This window comes from Stomoxys calcitrans, chromosome 5 (genome assembly GCF_963082655.1).
Source record: "Stomoxys calcitrans chromosome 5, idStoCalc2.1, whole genome shotgun sequence".
Classification (NCBI taxonomy): Eukaryota; Metazoa; Arthropoda; class Insecta; order Diptera; family Muscidae; genus Stomoxys; species Stomoxys calcitrans.
Genome location: NC_081556.1, coordinates 48,727,402 through 48,748,516, shown reverse-complemented (window position 1 = coordinate 48,748,516; position 21,115 = coordinate 48,727,402). Strand labels below are relative to the sequence as shown.

Genomic DNA, 21,115 nt, shown 5'->3' with positions numbered 1-21,115 from the left:
ATTAAAGGAAGTTGTCGAAGAGCCTCACGCAACTCACTGTCCCAAATTTCAGCAAAATCGGACAATAAATGCGCCTTTTATGGGTCAAAGACCTTAAAACGAGAGATCGGTCTATATGGCAGCTATATACAAATCTGAACCGATCTGAGCCAAATTAAAGAAGAATGTTGAAGGGCATAACACAACTTTCTTTCCCAAATTTCAGCAAAATCGGATCATAAATGTAGCTTTTATGGGCCCAAGACCTTAAATCGTAAGATCGGTATATATGGCAGCTATATCCAAGTCTGGACCGATCTGAGCTAAATTGAAGAAGAATGATGAAGGGCTTATCACAATCCACTGTCCCAAATTTCAGCAAAATTGGATAATAAATGTGTCCTTTATTGGCCTAAGACCCCAAATCGGAGGATCGGTCTATATGGGGGCTATATCAAGATATAGTCCGATATAGCCCATATTCGAACTTAATATGGACAAAAAAAATCTGTGAAAAGTCTCAGCACATAGTGCTTTCCTATCACTATTTTTAAAGAGTGTAACGTGATATCAACAGACAAACGGACATGCCTAGATCGTCTTAGATTTTTTCGCTGATCAAGAATATATGTACTTTATTGGGTCGGAAATGGATATTTAGATGTATAGCAAACGGAATGACAGAATGAATATACGCCCATCATTCGGTGGTGGGTATATAACTTTCATTGTTATTTTTGATGTTTGTGGTTTTCATTTAATTTAATGAGCTATATTTTAGCCTTTTTATACCCACCACCATAGGATGGGGGTATACCAATCTATTCCGATTCTATTCTATACCAATAGTTATTCCGTTAGTAACACCTCGAAATATTGATCTGCGACCCCATAAAATATATATATTCTGAATCCTCTCGATATTCCGATTCGATCTAGCCATGTCCGTCCGTCCGTCTGTCGAAATCACGATAGCGGTCGAGCGCATAATTAGTACCCACTTGAAATTTTTGCACATGAATTGTACTTAGTATCGATGTAGGTCGATGGGGACTGTAAATGGGCCATATCTGTTCAGATTTGGGTATAGCTCCGATATAAACTGATCTCCTGATTTGGAAGCCACAATTTTCTTCAATTTGGCTGAAATTTTGCATATAGTGTTCTCTTATGACTTCTACCAACTGTACCAAGTACGGTCCAAATCGGTCTATAACCTGATATAGCTTCCATATAAACCGATCTCCCGATTTTACTTCTTGAGCCCCCTGGCAGCCACAATTTTTGTCTCTATTGGCTGAAATTTTACATGCAGTGTTCGGTTTTGACTAAACATCTGTGCCAATTACGGTCCGAATGGGTCTATAGCCTGGTATAGCTCCCATATAAACTGATCTCCCGATTTGGCATCTTGAGCCCTTGGAAGCCGCAATTTTTATCTGATTTTGCAGGTTTTTTTCTGTTATGACTTCCAACAATTGTGCTAAGCACGGTTCAAATCGCTCTATATCCGGATAAGGCCCCCAATAAACTGATCTCCAGATTTGACTTCTCGAGTCCTTACAAGCCTCAATTTTTGACCGATTTGGCTGAAATTTTGCATGCGGTGTTCTGTTAGGACTTCCAACAACAGTGCCAAATTCGGTCCAAATCAGTCTATAACCTGATATAGCTCCCCTGTAAACCGGTCTCTGCATCATCCATGTTCGGTACCTAGAAGCTTTAATTTTTGCTGGTTTTGAGAGAATTGTTTATTGTTTTTGTTTCCATTGTTTCCTTCAACCAAATGTTCTTTGTTACCATTTCTTTTTTTTTTTTTGAGTTTTCCACATGCATGTGGTACACAAAAAACCTTATCACAGCCATTGTTGGTGCTTGTTATCGTTATCAGTTTATGATTATATTGACTTTAACACAACATGTGGTTAGTTTGCCCTGGCCAATAATAACTATATTCTCACTTAAAGGCGAATTCATAATAATCTTATAATACTTTATAACAATTTTGATAAGTATTGTACGATACTTACCACCTTCCGGTTCTGAATCATCGATATAAATCATATTGGTTTTATTTTCACGATGTTCTCGCAAACGTGTACCTATTTTGGTGCAGTTAATTTGACACAGCTATGAAGTGGTATAATATTGGCTGGAAAACGGTATACCAATGAGCGAGTATTTGAAGATTGAGGATGTTTTGCTGGAGCGTTGTATAATGTGAGAAGTTGTACAATGTTGGGCGTTCTGGAGTATATTTAGTGTTGGATTTACTTGTTGGGTCAATTTTTCTAAGAAATATTTGTAGCACTTAATGCTTAAATTTATCACTCATTGCTATCGTTGTTATGTATTTTTTTGACACTTTAAGGAATTTTAAATTGCATTACACTGAAATTATGGAAATAATTATTTTCTTACTTTTTTCATTTTGTATTAAAACATTACAACGAATACATCTTATAGGTGTTAAGATGTTATATCACTTGTTAACTGAATTTAAAAATCACTTAAACACTCTTCGCATGTTTTTAGCCAAATTGTATGTTCCAACTTAAGGTTACTCAAAAGTTTCTTTCTTTTATAGATCAAAGATTTACAAATCTTTTTATAAAACATGGTAATCTGGCAGTTTTGATATAGGATCTTATTTTATTACAAAATCAGACAAAATTCGGTGGCGGTGGTTATCCTTGCATTCACGTTTTCTATTCTCAAATACCTTTCATTTGAGTCCCATATTGTCATAATGGGTCAATCAACCTATTTGACTTATTTTTGGAAAGAAAAGCGCCACCTAGACTTGAACTCCAATTTTATTGTCATATTCGTAATCTACTCCCAAATACCTTTCATTTAAGTCCTTGGGGGTGGGGCGACCTCCCATTATTTGGACCTAATTTTTTATGCCATATTTGTAATCTACTGTCAAATACTTTTCATTTGAGGCCCATATTGACATGAACTTCGAATATATCTGTTTAGAGGAGTTTTTAAACCGTACTTGGCACAGTTGCTTAAAGTCATAACAAAACAATTAATGCTCAATTTCACAGCCAAATCGGACAAAAATGCGGCTTGTAAGGGCTCAAGAAGACAAATGGCGAGATCGGTTTATATGGGAGCAATATCAGATTGTCGACCGATTTCGATCGTACTTGAAACAACTATTGGATGCTAAAGCAGAACACTACATGCAAAATTTCAGCCAAATCGGACAAAAATTGCGGCTTGTAAGGGCTCAAGAAGTCAAATCGAGAGATCGGTTTATATGGGAGCTACTTCAGGTTACACACCGATTTGAACCGTACATAACACAGTTGTTGGAAATCACAACAGTATTGTGTTATTTGACTTCTTGAGCCCTTACAAGCCGCAATTTTTTTGCGATTTGGCTACATTCAAAATTTCACCAAAATCGTACAAAAATTGTGGCTTCCATGGGCTCAAGAAGTCAAACCAGGAGATCGTTTTTTGAATGGGATCTATATCTAAATCTGATTCTTATATACCCTCCACCATGGATCGCATTTGTCGAGTTCTTTTCACGTTATCTCTTTTTAAGCATATATTTAGACCAATCACGACAATATGGGACTCAAATGAAAGGTATTTAGGATAAGAAAACGTATCTGATATCCATTTGTCGAACCAAGTGCTAGGGGGACCACCCCAACCCCCAAAACACCCCTAAATCGGACATATTTGCGAGTAGAATTCGAATCTGATATTCAAATATGAGACCAAGTGTTTGGGGGGCCGCCTCTCCCCAAAAACCTCCCAAAAAGGGACAAATTTACGACCATAGCCACATGAGGCTCAAATGAAAGGTCTTTGGGAGTAAAGCACAAATCTGATATCAATATTCGGGAAAAGTGTCTATGGGGCTATGGGTCGTATAGAGAGTGGAACTGAATATTTATAGTTTTTAGGGCCAATACCCCAAACCGGACTTATTTGCTGACTTTTGCAATAAGGAGTTTAAAAGAGATTTGAAAACGAATTTGATATTCAATTTTGAGGCCAATGACAATATGGGGTTAAAATAAATGATATATAGATATATTATGAGAATAGAACACGTTGCTGACATATTTTCCGGGCTTAGTGTTTGGGCGACCACCCCACCCCCCAAAATGCCCCTAAATCGGCCATATTTACCGACCATGTCAATGTGGAGATTAAATGAAAGGTATTGGGGGGTAGAGCAAGAATTGATACCCACTTTCGGGACCAATTTTCTGGGGGTCAACCCCTTTCCCAAAATACCCCACAAGCAGCAATTTTTTAGTGACCATCGCAAAATGGGGCTCAAATAAAGGTATTTGGGAGTAGAATACGAATTTGATATCCAAATTTAGGATCATGTATTTATGGAATCACCTCTTCCCCAAAACACCCCGCAAAGGGTAAAAAATGTTCGACCATGCCAATATTTGGTATTTACGATTAGAAAACGAATTTGATAACCTAAGGGGGCCATGTGTTTGGGGAACGCCTCATCGTGTAAACTCCCCTAAACCAATGGCAATATGGGGTTTAAATAAATGGTTTTTGAAAGAAGAGCACGATGCTGATATTTTTTCACGCCCAAGTGCCTGGGAGACCACCTCACCCCCGAAAACACCCCTAAATCAGATATCATGAGAGTAGCGGACTGAAATAAAGTATTTTAAGAATGGAGTACACCTTACATCCAAACTGAAATTCGTAGACCAATAAAGATATTTGGGCAAAGGCACTTATATTGTTAAATTGTTAGTCAAGCGATATACTATTTGCGTAGCATGGTATTTCACTAAAAGCTCTTTAATTGTCGAAAATAAATATTCCAAGGAAACTTTTGTTCCATATAAAGTAAAAGAAGGCGCAGCGGTGCGGGCCCGGGTCAGCTAGTAATTCTATAAAATGGAAAACGTTTGTAATTTGCATACGACAATGTTGTCCTGTTTTCTAAAATGCACATGCTGAGACTAGGTCTCAATAATAAAAGAACCATTTTTGAAAAATCAGTTAAACCTCTTAAAAATATTTGCCACTACTTCTCCTTGGAGAATCTAACAACGACATTCACACAACTTAATGTAGTAGGAAATTAGGTTTATTTTACAGTTCTATAAAGAAAATCTGTCAAATAAACCAATTTTAAAGCTGCATTAAGTTTTGTGAATACCGGCGTAAGCGTATATAGCCAATTTTTAAAAATTTTTTTCAGGGCCATATTTTTTAAGAAATTTCATAATTTGTTTTTTATTTGTGAGTTCGTGAGAGATTTTAGTTTTATAGCATTTGCGATAAAAAAAAACATAAAAATTAAAAATAAATGCATATATATTTTAACGATGTAGCGATTTTTTTCTTTCTTTAAAATTTTTAATATTTGGCGATTATGATAATTTTTTCATATTTCAATTTATATTTTCTTTTGTTTAGAACACTTTTAACACTCTCGAACACTTTTAACACTCTCTCTCTCTCTTTTTCTCTTTTTTTGTTTCATAAATTGCGTGCTGCTCGTTAAGAAGAATCTTTGAATTATTTTTTTTTGTACACAATTAACTGCGTGATGTTTTTTTTGTGATTTTTTTCTTGCTTTGCTGTTGATTTTCTTTTTGTTTATTTTAATTTCCGTTTATTTTATGATTTTTCAAATTTTTTTCCTTTTGGTACAAATTAATATTTTCTCTCATTCCCCTTTATTAGATTTTCTTCATTATTTTCTTTTGTTTTTTGTTGATTTCCTTAAACAAAACACAGTGGCAAAGACCACAACGAAGACAAAGACAATGAATCTGAATGCGGATGAGAAAGCGCCGCCGACGATTGCGACTGCGACTACGACAACGTGCCTTAGTGGACCTATGGACGGATGTTGCTGAGGGTGTTGGTGCTGCTTTTATTATTTTCTGTTAGATTCGCGGCACGGCGTAGTGGTTGTGGTGTGTTTAACTGTAGGTTTTACTTCGAACTAATTTGCTCGATGCCGTTCCACTTTTTTTTGCGATTTGTTGTTTGTTTCTACCAATGCTACGAATTCTTTGGGCTGAGCATTTCGTTGGCTAAATTCTCATTGCTTTTGGGTTGTTTCATGCAAGCAAATCAAAAGTAGTGTGCAGATAGCGTGTTGGTTTAAGGGTATGGGGTAAGGGGTTCAAGGCAAATGGAAGTTGACGGTGCCTAATAGTTCCCTGGTACCAATTGTGGTGCCAGATTTTATTTTACATTTCTGTTTAAGGGAACAGATTTTTTGTTTTTGCTTTTGTTCTTTGCTTTCGTTTTGTACTGTAACTAACACTTGCTGTTTCTATTGTATTGTAATTTTCCTATTGTTTTTCTATTTCCTTTAGAAAATTTCGATTTCGATTTCTAGCGTACAACATGCAAACGCCGCCGTTTTTGTAGTTTCTCGGGAGTATCAAAATTTTTGCCTTAGTACAATTGATTTCTTGGCTGCTTTGCTAGACATTGCTGTTATTATTTCTCTTTCCGACTGATTTGATGGCGTAAGGAAATTCTTTGTTGTTGCTTATGATGAGGTTTGTTTTTGTTTTCAGCAAAAAGTTCTAAAAATACAGAAAAGAAAGAGAAAAATATTAAGATAATAAAATAAACAACATATTTTCAATATTAGTACAAGTATATTGGCGTTTGTTTGTGTGTGCTTTGGTGGTGATGGTGGTTGTGGCGGATTTGGTGGGTGGGGGGCATTGGGGGTATGGGCCATTGCCAAAAGGGGTTATTCTATTATTTACTTAGTCTATATGGATTTATAATTTATATATTTCTTATAAGCTTCCTTGTACATATATCTTAGCCTCTTACATTAGTATTTATTTCATTTCATGTTTTCTTTAATTTGCTCGTTTTCCCAAATTCTAAATATTTTCACCAATAAATCTGTTATTGTAGATGAGTACCGAATAGTTTTAGTTCACATATATTTAGAAAATATTTCTTAATGATTTGCTTATAAATTTTGTAAAAACCCAACAAGTGCAGCAAACCAATCCGATCACTTGTTGATAGTACAATAAGTACAAACCATCATTAATGGTATGTTGGTGGTAAAGCAAATTTTGCCCATGGACATTCCACTAGGGAAAAGGGGTAAAATTCTCTCATATCCTTTTTATAGCCGAGTCCGAACGGCGTGCCGCAGTGCGACGCCTCTTTGGAGAGAAGTTTTACATGGCATAGTACCTTACAAATGTTGCCAGCATTAGGAGGGGAAAACCACCACCGACAATTTTTCTGATGGTCTCGCCAGGATTCGAACCCAGGCGTTCAGCTTCATAGGTGGATATGCTAACCTCTGCGCTATGGTGGCCTGGTGGTATTCCCTCATTATTATTTCAATTATGGGCCCAAAACTTTAAATCGAAAGATTGGTCTATATGACATCTATATTCTAATCTGGACCGATTTGGGCCACATTGCAGAAGAAAGTGGAAGGGCTTAACCTAACTCACTGTCTCGAATTTCAACCACATCGGTCAATAAATGCACCTTTTATGGGCCCAAAACCTCAAATCGAGAAATCGGTCTGTATGACAGCAATATCCAAATCTGGACCGATCTGGGCAAATTGAGGAAGGATGTCGAGCAACTCTTTGTCCCAAATCTTGGCAAAATCGGACGGAAGGATGTCGAAGGGCTTAACACAACTCACTGTTCCAAATTTCAGCGAAATCGGACAATAAATGCGGCTTTTATGGGCCCAAAACCTCAAATCGAGAGATCGGTTTATATGGCAGCTATATCCAAAACAGAACCGATCTGTGACAAATTCAAGAAAGATGTCGAACGGCCTAACACAACCCACTGTCCTAAATTTCGGCGAAATCGGACAATAAATGCGCCTTTTATGGGCCAAAAATTCAAATCGGGAGATCGGTCTGTGGGGCAGCTATATCCAAATCTGAACCGATCGGGGCCAAATTGAAGAAGGATGTCGAAGGGCTTAACACAACTCACTTTCCCAAATTTGAGCGAAATCGGATTATAAATGTGGCTTTTATGGGCCTAAGACCCTAAATCGGCGGATCGGTCTATATGGCAGCTATATCCAAATCTGAACCGATCTGAGCCAAATTGAAGAATGAAGTCGAAGGGCCTAAGAAAACTCACTGTTCCAAATTTCAGCGAAATCGGATTATAAATGTGGCTTTTAAGGGCCTAAGACCCTAAATCGGTGGATCGGTGTATATGGCAGCTATGTCCAAATCTAGACCGATCTGGGCCAAATTGAAGAAGGATATTGAAGGGCCTTACGCAATTTACTGTCCCAAATTTCAGCAAAATCTGATAACAAATGTGGCTTTTATGGGCCTAAGACCCTAAATCGGTGGATCCGTCTATATGGGGGCTATATCAAGATATAGTCCGATATAGACCATTTGCGAACTTAACCTGCTTATGAACAAAAAAAGAATCTGTGCAAAATTTCAGATCTATATCTCTATATCTGTTCACTACGTGAACAAGGGTGTCTTTTCCAAGATTAGGGTGACTAGGATAGACAGAAATCCTCATGTTGAGACAACAGGCCGTGCAGTGACTCTGGTGACTCAATACCGCTCAAGGAACAGGGGGTTGTCGACGAGACAATCACTGCCTCTTGTAATATTGGAAAGACCAGGATAAGCAAAGATCCTTATACTAAAACAACAGGCATTGCAGGGGCGAGAGACCTAACACACCCAAACAAACGACGACGAATCCATCACAGACTTCAAGATTCGGAAGACTAGGATAAGTAAAGATCCTAATATTGAAACAACAGACAGCGCAGCGATTCATCCTAACGAACAGGCAGTTGACGATGGTACCATTTGGAAGACTAAAATAGGCAAAGATCCTTGTGTTAAAACATCAGGCAATACAGGGACTGGAAACTCAATACAGCCTAACGAACAGGGACTCGACGGTGCTACCATTGCCGTCTTTATAAAGATTCGGAAGGCTAAGATAGGCAAAGACCCTTATACGATAACATGAGGCTGTGCGGTGACAGGAAAGTCAATACAGTTTAAAGAATAGGGGCAGACGATGAGATCATCACCAACTCCCAAGATGCCCATCTACTGGAGGACCAATCTAGATAAACTTTCACTGGAGCGAGACTGCTATACACTCTCTGTAGGAGAAAATCAGCAGTTACAAGATTCATATTGCCTTAATTCAGGAGCCATGGACGACCCGGAACAAAGTTTCTGGACTGAACCATATTAACCACCAATTATTCTTTGCTAACTCTGGTACTCGGCCGAGGACCTGCGTTATTTGTCATAAAAATTTTAATTTTATATTTTACCCTGAGTTGTCGGATGCAACAGTGGTGAAAAATGGAGACGGTGGAGCATACCTGGGATCATTTTATCTGCCTTTCGACATTGCCACCCACGTCGGAGCTGCAACGGCTGGTGAGGAAGGCAAAACAGTCAGGAAACAAGGTACTCATAGGGTGCGATGCGAACTCGAACCACATTTCGAATAAGCGGGGCCAAGCCCTGGAAAAGTTCTAGAATACTAACGACCTAATAACACATATTGGTAACACCGCTACCTTTGTCAATAGAATTAGGGAGGAGGTTTTAGGTGTGACAATATGTTTGGAAAATCTAATAGATGAGGTTCTGAATTGGAGGGTCTCCATGGAACACTCTTTCTCTGACCATCGCTACATTAGGTTTAGAATAGCACGGCCAACGCGGAATCCGATAAGCTTCCGGAATAAATTGAAAATCAGAAGAAGGCTTGACCAATATAATTAAGATTGTCCAAGCATAGAAGACATTGACGAAAATGTCAACAGGATAACGACTGCACTGGTTTTGGGGCGGCCGCCTTCGATAACCATATTCGTATTCTACTCTCGAATACCTTTCATCGAGAACCAAAATGTACCGATCGGTCCACTTTTGATTTTGGGCGGTTCTTTTGGTGCGGTGCCCTAGGTACTTATATATGATATCATATTCGTATTCTACTCCCGAATACCTTTTATTTTAGTCCCATATTGTACCCATCGGTCCACTTTTGACACACTGCTACAACAAAAACAACACTGTTACAACAACAAGAACCAGATTTGGGGAAGTTTGGATATCAACGAAAGGGGTAAGCTGCTTATCGAGTATGTTACAAGCTGCAATCTGGCGATTTGCAATAAAGGGAGTAAAACGATCTTCATTACCAGGAACAGGAGGTACTAAATATTACCTTTGTATCGGAAGATATAAGCGGAAGGATATGCGACTGAGAAGCGTTGGATGACCACAGCTTCTCTGATCATCGTTATATTAGTTTCAGCCTTGGCGAAAATTCTACAGAAGTGTATTCCTCCCCTTAACAGAACTTAGGCCGATTGTGCTAAAATTTCGCCACATATTCTGCACAACTATCCCTTCTAGAACTGAAAAGAAAGTGGAAAATGCAGAGGATATAGACATAATGGTCAAGCGGATCACGAAGGCCCTGAATGACTCGTTTGTATCAGCATGTTCTAGTGCCAATACAAGGGGCAAACATTGATCTCCGTGGTGGACCCCAGAACTGGTTGGTCTAAGGAAGGGCTGCAGAAAACTCTTCAACAGGGCGAAAGCCACAAGGGCACCACACCATTCGGGCGTCTATAAGGCTGAGCTAAGAAAATGCATGGGCGAGCTGGGAAAGGCTCAGGACAAATCCTGGAGGATACATCTAAGGCCTCTAGGTTAAGGAAGATCCTTTCCTCGGGATCTATTACGGTGGGATATATTCAGAAGTCAGAGAATGCATGACAATGTCTAGTGAGCAAACACTAGACCTACTCGATGAACATATTTCCCGGGAAACACTCCAGCGAGCAACGTGATTATATTGGGTTGCCCAAAAAGTAATTGCGGATTTTTTAAAAGAAAGTAAATGCATTTCAATAAAACTTAGAATGAACTTTAATCAAATATACTTTTTTACACTTTTTTTCTAAAGCAAGCTAAAAGTATCAGCTGATAACTGACAGAAGAAAGAATGCAATTACAGAGTCTCGAGCTGTGAAAAAATTTGTCAACGCCGACTATATGAAAATCCGCAATTACTTTTTGGGCAACCCAATAGAAGAGGTTGTCGCTGGTATGCATTTGTCGGAGCTTACTGGGGAAATTGTGTCTGATCCGAAAATCCTTTGAGCGATAAAAAGTTTAGACTCCTTTAAGTCGCCAGGCCCTGATGATGTATCACCGGTTGAATTACAAGCTGTGTTGGACACACTGGCTCCTTGGCTCTGCCTGTATCAGCATGTCACATATACCTGTGGGTTGGAGGGACAGAAAGATAATTTTCATTGCAAAAGCAGGAAACCCATACCACCTCGAAGAGGTGTACTGTCTCCTCTACTTTGGAACATAGCCATTAACAATATATTATTGTCGCTGGAAGAAAAAGGCGTAAAAGTGGTCGCGTATGCTGATGACGTGACAATTGCGGTTAGGGGAAATTTTCCTAGCACTCTTAGAGATATACTTCAGGATGCTCTACATACAACAGAAAAGTAGGCTACCGAAAGTGTAGAGTGATATCCCAGGGAATTTTAGAGCAGGCGTGCTTGTGAGACTGGGAACTTATTTTCACATTTCAGGAGAACTGGAATATGTGGGTATGCCTCTAGCAACATGTAAGCTAAGACTTTAGGATCAGCCCCGAAGGGCATTCCAAAGTTATGTGGCCTAATCTATACTTGAGGCCACCATAACGCAGAGGTTAGCATGTCCGCCTATGACGCTGAACGACTGGATTCGAATCCAGGTGAGACCATCAGAAAAAATTTTCAGCTGTCTCCTAATGCTGGCAACATTTGTGAGCTACTATGCCATGTAAAATTTCCCTCCAAATAGGTGTCGCACTGCGGCACGCCGTTCGGACTCGGATATAAAAAGGGAGGCCCCTTATCATTGAATCGGGCTGCATTCATTGATATGTGAGAAGTTTGCCCGGACTTGGCTATAAAAGGAGGCCCCTTATCATTGAGCTTAATCTCATTGATACGGGCTGCACTCATTGATATGTCAGAAGTTTGCCCCTGTTTCTTAGTGCAATGTTCATGAACAAAATTTGCAATTTGCAATCTATACTTGAATAGGTCTACCGCTTTGCTATCGCTGGCTAAAACAGACGTCGCAGTCATGGTGTCTATCACGACAGGTCAATGTCTAGTCGTACAACATGGTGACAGACTGGAGGCTGGAAAAAGGGCTTTTGCAGAAGCTGTTGTGTGTGTGTTCTGCACTGGCAAGCCGAAGGAGTTCCACGTTGGGCTCTTATTTTCTTGAGAACTTGTTTGATGGTTCAACGATAGACATCTTCCTTGTTCTGTTACTGTGGTATCAGAATGGATGAAAACGTTGAAGCGAGTCTGACGGCTGACTGCCATCAAACTCACGATTCATCATGGAGGGCATATAAGATTTGGTCCGGGCGGACTTAACGCTGTTTCACTCTTTCATAATATTCATATTGAATGTTTCGCTTGTCAAATACCACTGTACTCCCCTTGCAAAGGCATAAATTGCATTTTAATGCATATGTTTATCATATTCCTTAAGTTCTTTAAATAATATCACATTATTTCTCATAATCTCCCTCGTTATTATTATAAGCATGATTTTAAAAATTTTAATTAAAACATATCTTTTGAAGTATTTTTACAATTTCCTCCGTCTTTCAAAACACTCTCTTCATTATTCATGTTGATGATTGATTTTTCTATTATTTCAGGCATTTTTCTTCGACTCTTTTTCTAAGAAAGGTGTTAAAATACACGACAACGGTAAACACTGTTATCTTGTACTTTGTGATTTGTTTTTGTTTTTAGAAATGCAATTGGAAGAAAGCAAGTTAAACGTGCTAAGTTCGGTCGAGCCGAATCTTATATACCCTTCAGCATAGATCACATTTGTCAATTTCTTTGCCTGGTATCTCTCAATAGGCAAATAAAGGATTATGGATAAGAATTGTTTTGCTATTGGAGCTGTATCAGGTTGTAAACTGATTCGGGTCATACTTGGTTTAGATTGGAAACCGTCTTAGTCATGGTGCAAAACTTCAGTCAAATCAGATACGAACTGGGTCCTCTAGGGGCTCATGAAGTGCAATCGGAAGATCCGTATATATGGGATCTATTAAGGCCGTACTAGGCACTTGGTATACGGAAGGTCAGGGAGGAAGTCATCGTAAAAAAATTTCAGCCAAATCGAATAAGAATTGCGCCCTCCAGACGCTCATGAACTATAAGGCAGTACTTGGCACTTGGTATACTGAAGGTCATAAGAGAGTTCATCGTACAAAATTTCAATAAATCGAACAAAAATTGCACCCCCCGAGGTTTTTATGGGAGCTATATTAGGCTTGCAACCGATTCGGAACATACTTGACACATCTTTTTATTGTCATACAAAACTTCGTAGTAAAAAATATCAGATAAATTGCATAAGAATTGCGCATTCTAGAGGCTCAAGAGCATAACTCAGGGATGGATTTAAATGGGAGTTATAACAAAATATAGACCGATATGACCCATTTACAATACCACCCGACATATTTTAATAGTAATTATATGGGCTGTATAGTAACCGTATATACTTTATAGGGTCCTATACCAATATTTCGATGTGTTACAAACGTAACGACGAGTTTTATATTCTTCCATCCTATGGTGGAGGATATAAAAAAAAACAGGCAGAATTTGATAGCATTTGTCGAGCTCTTTCCCGGTATCTCTTTTTAGACGAACAAAGAATAAAACAAGTAAAAAGGCGTTAAGTTCGGCCGGGCCGAACTTTGGATACCCACCACCTCGGTTATATATGTAAAAGACCTTTCGTCAAAATTCGGTGAAAAATGCATATCTTATGCCCCATAGCAGCTATATCGATATATGTTCCGATTTGAACCAAATACTAGGAAGTACAAATCATTTTCAATAAACCGATCTGAACCATATACGACACGGATGTCAAAAAGCCTAACATAAGTCACAGAGTAAAATTTCAGTGAAATCGGATTATAAATGCGCCTTTTATGTGGCAAGACTATATGGCAGCTAAATCCTAATCTGCACCGCTTTGGGCCAAGTTGCAGAAAAAACTCGAAAAGCCTAACAAATCGGATTATTAATGCGCCTTTTTTGGCCTCCAAAACCTTAAATCGAGATATCGGTCTATATGACAGCTATATCCAAATCGGGACCGATCAAAGCCAAATTGAAAAAGAACGTCGAAGGGCCGAACACAACTCACTGTCCGAAATTTTGGCGACATCGGACAATCAATGCGCCTTTAATTGGACCAAAACCTTAAATTTAGAGATCGGTATATATGATAGCTATATTCAAATCTGGACCCATCTGGGCCAAATTGAAGAAGGATGTCGAAGGTCCTAACACTACTCACTGTCCCAAATTTCGGAGACATCAGATAATAAATGCGCCTTTTATGGCCCCAAAATTTAAAATCAAGAGATCGGTCTATATGGCAGCTATATCCAAATCTGGACCGATCTGTGTCATATTGCAGAAGTATGTCAAGGGCCTTAACTTAACTCACTGTCCCAAATTTCGACGACATCGGGCAATAAATGCGTCTTTTATGGGCGCAAGACTCTAAATCGGGGGATCGGTCTATATGGCAGCTATATCAAAATCTGGACCGATCTAAGCCAAATTGAGGAAGGATGTCGAGTGGCCCAATATAATGCTCTGTCTTAAATTTCAGCAAAATCGGATAATAAATATGGCTTTTATGGGCCTTAGACCCTAAATTGGCGGATCGGTCTATATGGGGGCTATATGAAGATATAGTCCGATATAGCCCATCTTCGAACTTAACCTGCTTATAGGCAAAAACAGGATCTGTGCAAAATTTCAGCTTTATATCGCTTTTTTAAAGACTGTAGCGTGATTTCAACAGACAGACGGACAGACGGATAGACGGACGGACATGGCTAGATCGTCTTAGATTTTTACGCTGATCAAGAATATATATACTTTATAGGGTCGGAAATGGATATTTCGAGGTGTTGCAAACGGAATGACAAAATGAATATACCCCCATCCTTCGGTGGTGGGTATAAAAAGAATTGCCATGCTAATTGAATTGAGTGTTGGAGACCACAGTAGAAGTCTATGGGTAAAATTTCAGCCAAATCGAATATGAATTGGGCCTTTTAGGGGCTCATGAAGTAAAATAGTGAGATCGGTTTATAGGGGAGCTGTATTAGGCTGAAGACCGATTCAGATCATACTTGACACGTATATTGAAGGTCATGAAAGAAGCTGTTGTACAAAATTTCAGCCAAATCGGATAGGAATTGCGCCCTCTAGAGGCTCTAGAGAAAGCAAGACCCCAGATCGGTTCATATGGTAGCTCTATCGAAACATGGACCGATATGGCCCATTAAAGTTAGCGTGCTTTCGACAGACAGACGAACATGGCTAGATCGTCTTCAGATATCATGACGATCAAGAATATATATACTTTATGGGGTCTTAGACGAATATTTCGAGTAGTTACAAATAGAATGACGAAATTAGTATACCCCCATCTTATGGTGGAGGGTATACTAAACGGAAAGAGAATTCAACATTTTTACGTTATCAAAGCAAAGAAAAGCAATGCTTCTAGAATTAACGATGGTGTTGGTGGGTTCTAAGGGAGGTGTCAACGGTAATGATATTATTGTTATCGCCTGTTTTCTGAAATGAAATCATTATCTTTTTTCGCTGCAGAAAGTCATAATTTACTTGAAATCAAGCCAATGTACACAAAGCAGGTGAGGGAAGGTTAGTTAGATAGGCCACCAACAAGCCAAAATTTCAAAGTTCAAGCATTAGCTGAGTTGACAGAGAAATGAAATATTTTTATACCCTCCAATTAGGGTATACTAATTTCGTCATTCCGTTTGTAACACCTCAAAATATGCATATAAGACCTCACTAAGTATTGTATATATATTCTTGATTTTAAGTCGATCTAGCCATGTCCATTCGTCTGTCCGTCCATCCGACCGTCTGTCGAAAGCACTCTAACTTTCGAAGGAGTCAAGCTAGACGCTTAAAATTTTGCACAAATACTTCCTATTAGTGTAGGGGTTGTAAATGGGCTAAATCGGTCCATGTTTTGATGTAGCTGCCATATAAACCGATCTTGGGTCTTGACTTCCAGAGCTTCTAGCGGGCGCAATTCTTATCTGATTTGGCCGAAATTTTGCATGAAGTGTTTTATTTTGATTTTCAACAACTGTGTCAAGTACGGTCTAAATGAGTTCATATCCTGATATAGCCGCCATATAAACTGATCTCCCGATTAGACTTCTAGAGGACGCAATTTTTATCCAATTTGGTTGAAATTTTGCATATGTCGTTTTGGTATGACTTCCAACAACTGTTCCAAGTATGGTCTAAATCTTTACATAACCTGATATAGCTACCGACTTCCCAGTTTGACTTTTTGAGCCTCCGGAGGGTGCAATTATTATTCGATTTGCCTGCAATGTTGGAGGTGGTGGTTTTCTATGATTGGTGTTTTTCTATTTGAAAAAGTCGTTCAAAGAACTTGACAAAAGCGATCCATGGTGGAGGGTATATAAGATTCGGCCCGGCTGAACTTAGTTCTATTTTGCTTGTTCAATACTTGTATTGGCCTCAAATGATTGGAAATTAAAGGTGGTGATGACAATGATGATATCATTTGTTGAAACATTGCCCATTATTATAGAAACGAATTGTTTTCGTTTTTAGGGGGATTGGGTGCATTTCTCCGAAAAAAAAAAATATTTCTATTCTTTTAGATTCCATTTGTTTTGTGTGCTCGCCGAAATTTCAAAAATTTAATGGACTAAAATCATTGAATGCGCCGAAAACGTACGAGTGCTGATGGGTACCAGAGGTCAGTTATAGACAACATGGTGAACACACAGTGTGCTTGGGGGAGGAACAATTAGAATTGACTCATTTTTGCCCACAGAGAATGAATGACGCCAATTGTTGAAAAGAAAAACAAACGTGATAATGGAAACCAGTACCAATGGTGTTGGGCAATAAATAATTATATTTACTTTAGCATAATTAAGACAACATTATACATGTTACCCATTCAATTTAATTGTTTTTTGTTTAATAGTAAAGTGATTTAAGGCCTTTTAAGCTACCATTATTCTGACGCATTTTTGGTCAGAATATAAAATTTATTTATATATTTGAAACTCATTTAAAATAAACATAACAAGTACAAACGCGTGAGCAGTGTGACGAATTTTGTTATGTTAACCACCAACATGAATGTATTTTAATTTAGGCAACACAGAACTTTGGATACCCACCATCCCGCAGGTATACATCGAAATTTGTCAAAATCAAAAAATCAATCATTTGTTTAGACTAGAAGTTTGTACGGAAAATCGTTTTGTATACGGGGTAGCTGACATTAAGTGCTCCAGTTCACAATGGTATATCTGTCAAACTGGGATTGTAAGTTATTGACAGCTCATTATATTGTTTACAAACCCCACACAAATTTAATGATCTTTGCCCTAAGAGGCAAAAAACTTAAAATGAAAAATTCGGCAGAGGCCGGTCGGGATACGAACCTGGGCACACAGAGCAACAGCGAGTATGTCGAGGGGTTAAGCCCCTTGACATACTTCTGCAATATGGCACAGATCGGCTCAGATTTGAATATAGCTGCCCTATAGACCGATCTCTCGATTAAAGGTTTTGGGCCCATAAATGGTGCATTTATTGTCCGATGTCGTCGAAATTTGGGACAGTGAGATTAATTTAGTCTCTCGACATACTTCTGCGATATGGAATAGATCGGTCAAGATTTGAATATAGCTGTCATATAGACCGATCTCCCGATTTAAGGTTTTGGGCCCATAAATGGTGCATTTATTGTCCGATGTCGTCGAAATTTGGGACAGTGAGATGAATTTAGTCTCTCGACATACTTCTGCGATATGGAATAGATCGGTCAAGATTTGAATATAGCTGTCATATAGACCGATCTCCCGATTTAAGGTTTTGGGCCCTTAAAAGGAGCATTAATTATCCGACTTTGCTGAAATTTAGGACAGTGAGTTGTGTTAGGACCTTCGACACTTTTCTTCAATTTGGCTCAGATCGGTCCATATTTGAATATAGCTGCTATATAGACCGATCTCTCGATTTAAGGCTTTGGGCCCATAAAGTGCGCATTTATTGTCCAATGTCGCCGAAATTTGGGACAGTTGGGTGTTAGATCTCTCGACATCCTTCGTCAATTTGGCTCAGATCGGTTAAGATTTGGATATAACTGCCATATAGACCCATCTCCCGATTTGAGGTTTTGGGGCCATAAAAGGCGCATTTGTTGTCCGATTTCGACGAAATTCGGGACAGTGAGTTGTGTTAGCCTCTTCGACTTTTTTCTTCACCTTGGTCCAAATCGGTCCAGATTTGGATAAAGATGGCATTTACACCGATATCTCCATTTATAATCTTGGCCCCATAAAAGGCACATTTATAATCTGATTTCACTGAAGTTTGACACAGTGACTTATGTTAGGCTTTTCGACATCTGCGTCGTATATGGTTCGGATCGGTTTATTTTTAGATATATGTACTTAAAAGGCCAATATTTTGTTATACACAATTGAACTATGACTTGTACTTATTAGTATTTGGTACAAATCGGATCTTATTTCGATATAACTGCTATGGGACATAAGGTATTAAATTTTTATCGGATTTTTATGAAAGGTGGTTTACATATATAACCGAGGTGGTGGATATCCAAAGTTCGGCCCGGCCGAACATAACGCCTTTTCACTTGTTTCTTTTTTTTTTTTGAAAAACTTTTCTATAGCTCTTAAAAGTTACCCTTTATATAGTTTATTGTGTCGGAAATGGATATTTCGATGTCTTGTAAACGGACTGACCAAACGAATATGCTCCCATCCTTTGGTGGGGGGTATGTAAAGACTTCTCCCCTAAGAGGTTTCACAACTGTACGCCGTTCGGACTCGGCTTTAAAAAGAAGGCCCTTTGCCATAAGTGTGCAAACAAAAATTCGCTTAAATCGATGCACCCATTTGCAAGCTTTAATGTATTTGAAAATTGTGATAGGGAATGAGGATGTTTTAGTCGAGTTTCCGAAGAAATTCATAAAATTTGTTATATGGTTCCCTTACGACAGTAAACTTAATCTTGTCCATATATTTTAAGGGCTATCATGGCCTATCATTTATGATGGCGTTACTCTAACGAAAGTCTTTTTAATATTTGCATATAATAATTTTCATTAGATTATACCTCAGCTTCGTGAGCTGCTTGCTGCATTCAATCTCAAACTGCATCCTGGTTGTCATTAGTGGTCATCGCGACCGCCTGCCATTTGCCAAGAAATAGCAAAAGTATTTAGTCATCGCTGTGTGCCATCATTTTCAATCAACGTGCACTGGTTGGCTATACAAGTTGGCTTTTCTCAGATGGTGTGGCCCCGGCAGTGGGGGCGGGGCAGGCAGTAGTGCAGATATCAAGGAAGACTACCACCGAAACGACTACCAACCCCATGGGTGGTGGCGACTAAATTTTTTGTGCTATGTGGTAATTTTTCCCCATTTTCTATTTGTTTGTATTAATTAAAATTAAATATTGTTGGCTTTAATTAATTTAAAGAGATTTGTCTGGCAACAAAATCGCAATGTTTGGCAAAGAATTTTATTAATTTCAACGAAAGCGGAGAAACGTCAACATCAACGCCAACACTTTTATATGGTTACTTCCTCTTTCGACCAAAGGATGTGAAAGAATTTTTGCTTTTGATTGAAATGAATGAAATTTTTTAATTTTTTTGTTTCTTGGCTCGAAAAATGATTTCTATGGAATTTTTATTTCGAAATTGCAACTAATTAACGTTCACCTTAAATCACTATCTTTGAGAGGCAATATTTGGAATTCCTTTCTTAGGCATTGGAAACTTTACATTTCTCGTGCAGTATGCTTAGCTAACTGACATTCATTCACTGTACTGTTAGTTATAAATAAAATTGACATCAAGGAAATTTCTTGAAATTTTAGCTTAAGGTTGGTTAACATTTGTGAGTTGATGTGGAATCCAAAGATACACTACAGTGTAGTTGACACGAAGTGTTACTAATTTGAAAATCACATTTTTCGTGTGAAAATATTTCTTATTGATTCAAATGACAAAAATGTGTGAAAGTAGTTAAAAATAATTTAACAAATATTTATGCAAAGTATGAAAATAGTCCTTTTATGTCAATACGTGATAAGCCTTTAAATGCTGCAGGGCCTCCATGGAAATTATACGCCTCAAATCTCATCTCACTAAGGCTTGTTGAGTAGTTAAATGTTTTTTTTAGGGCAAACAATTTCTATATGAGTAAACACCATCAACCTGCGGAAGTTAGATTTAAATCAAAACAATCGCATTGTTGTAAGATTTATTTCAACCTCCTCCATCACCAGGCAATGGTGGTAACATACTACCGAAACAGCCAACCATTCTAACTCCCATTTAAGTCCTTCACATACCATGATCCTTGTTAAACTTGTAGTGGTACTAAAACTTCAAATATGTGTGAAGTGATTTTTTTCTCCATTTGGGGAGTGGTTTATGGAAGGCGCCAGTTGTTATTTGGGCTGCTGTTGCCGTTGCAGCCAGTGGACTTCTCCTCCTTATGCTTGTGAAAAATCCTTCTTCATTTTTTATTGTTAAAGTTTTGCATAAAAATTCCATGAATTTCATGGCAGCACTTAACAAGTTTCAGGTGTACAATGCCGTTTTTTAAAGTTTCGTTTTGTTTAGTTTCCCTCAACGGCTGCAGCCAAACACCCGCAATCTGTGTGAATTCATCCAACAATTGCTCAAATCCTGCAGGCGAACTCCAACCCACAGCATCGTCAGCATTTGGCTACAAGACTCTTCATATATTTTGTGAGCAAATATAGTAGAAACCACTTCCACTTCCATTTCGACTTTCCACTTGCATGCTAAATTGTTTGTTATTTACATTTACAACACATCATAAAAACATTTATCCCAACTTAGTTTAACATGGCCACACACAAAATTCTGCATATCGTGCATTGAAGGCAAGAGTG

The 21,115-nt window shown here is 38.5% G+C and overlaps 1 protein-coding gene across 2 annotated transcripts in view; it reads right to left on the bottom strand.

The window, feature by feature from the left end:
• The window catches only part of LOC106085866 (probable serine/threonine-protein kinase fhkD), a 179,012-nt gene that overhangs the window by 145,919 nt on the left and 11,978 nt on the right, over window positions 1-21,115 (bottom strand). Inside the window, exons 2-3 of one of the 2 annotated variants that reach the window (XM_059368727.1) lie at window positions 6,416-6,542; window positions 2,010-2,370 (exon numbers count right to left, since the gene is read on the bottom strand). In XM_059368727.1, the coding sequence (XP_059224710.1) occupies window positions 2,010-2,043 (34 nt within the window). In that variant the 5' untranslated portion in view covers window positions 2,044-2,370; window positions 6,416-6,542. The remainder of the gene's footprint in view (window positions 1-2,009; window positions 2,371-6,415; window positions 6,543-21,115) is intronic. The other variant, XM_059368728.1, reaches the window with a different exon arrangement.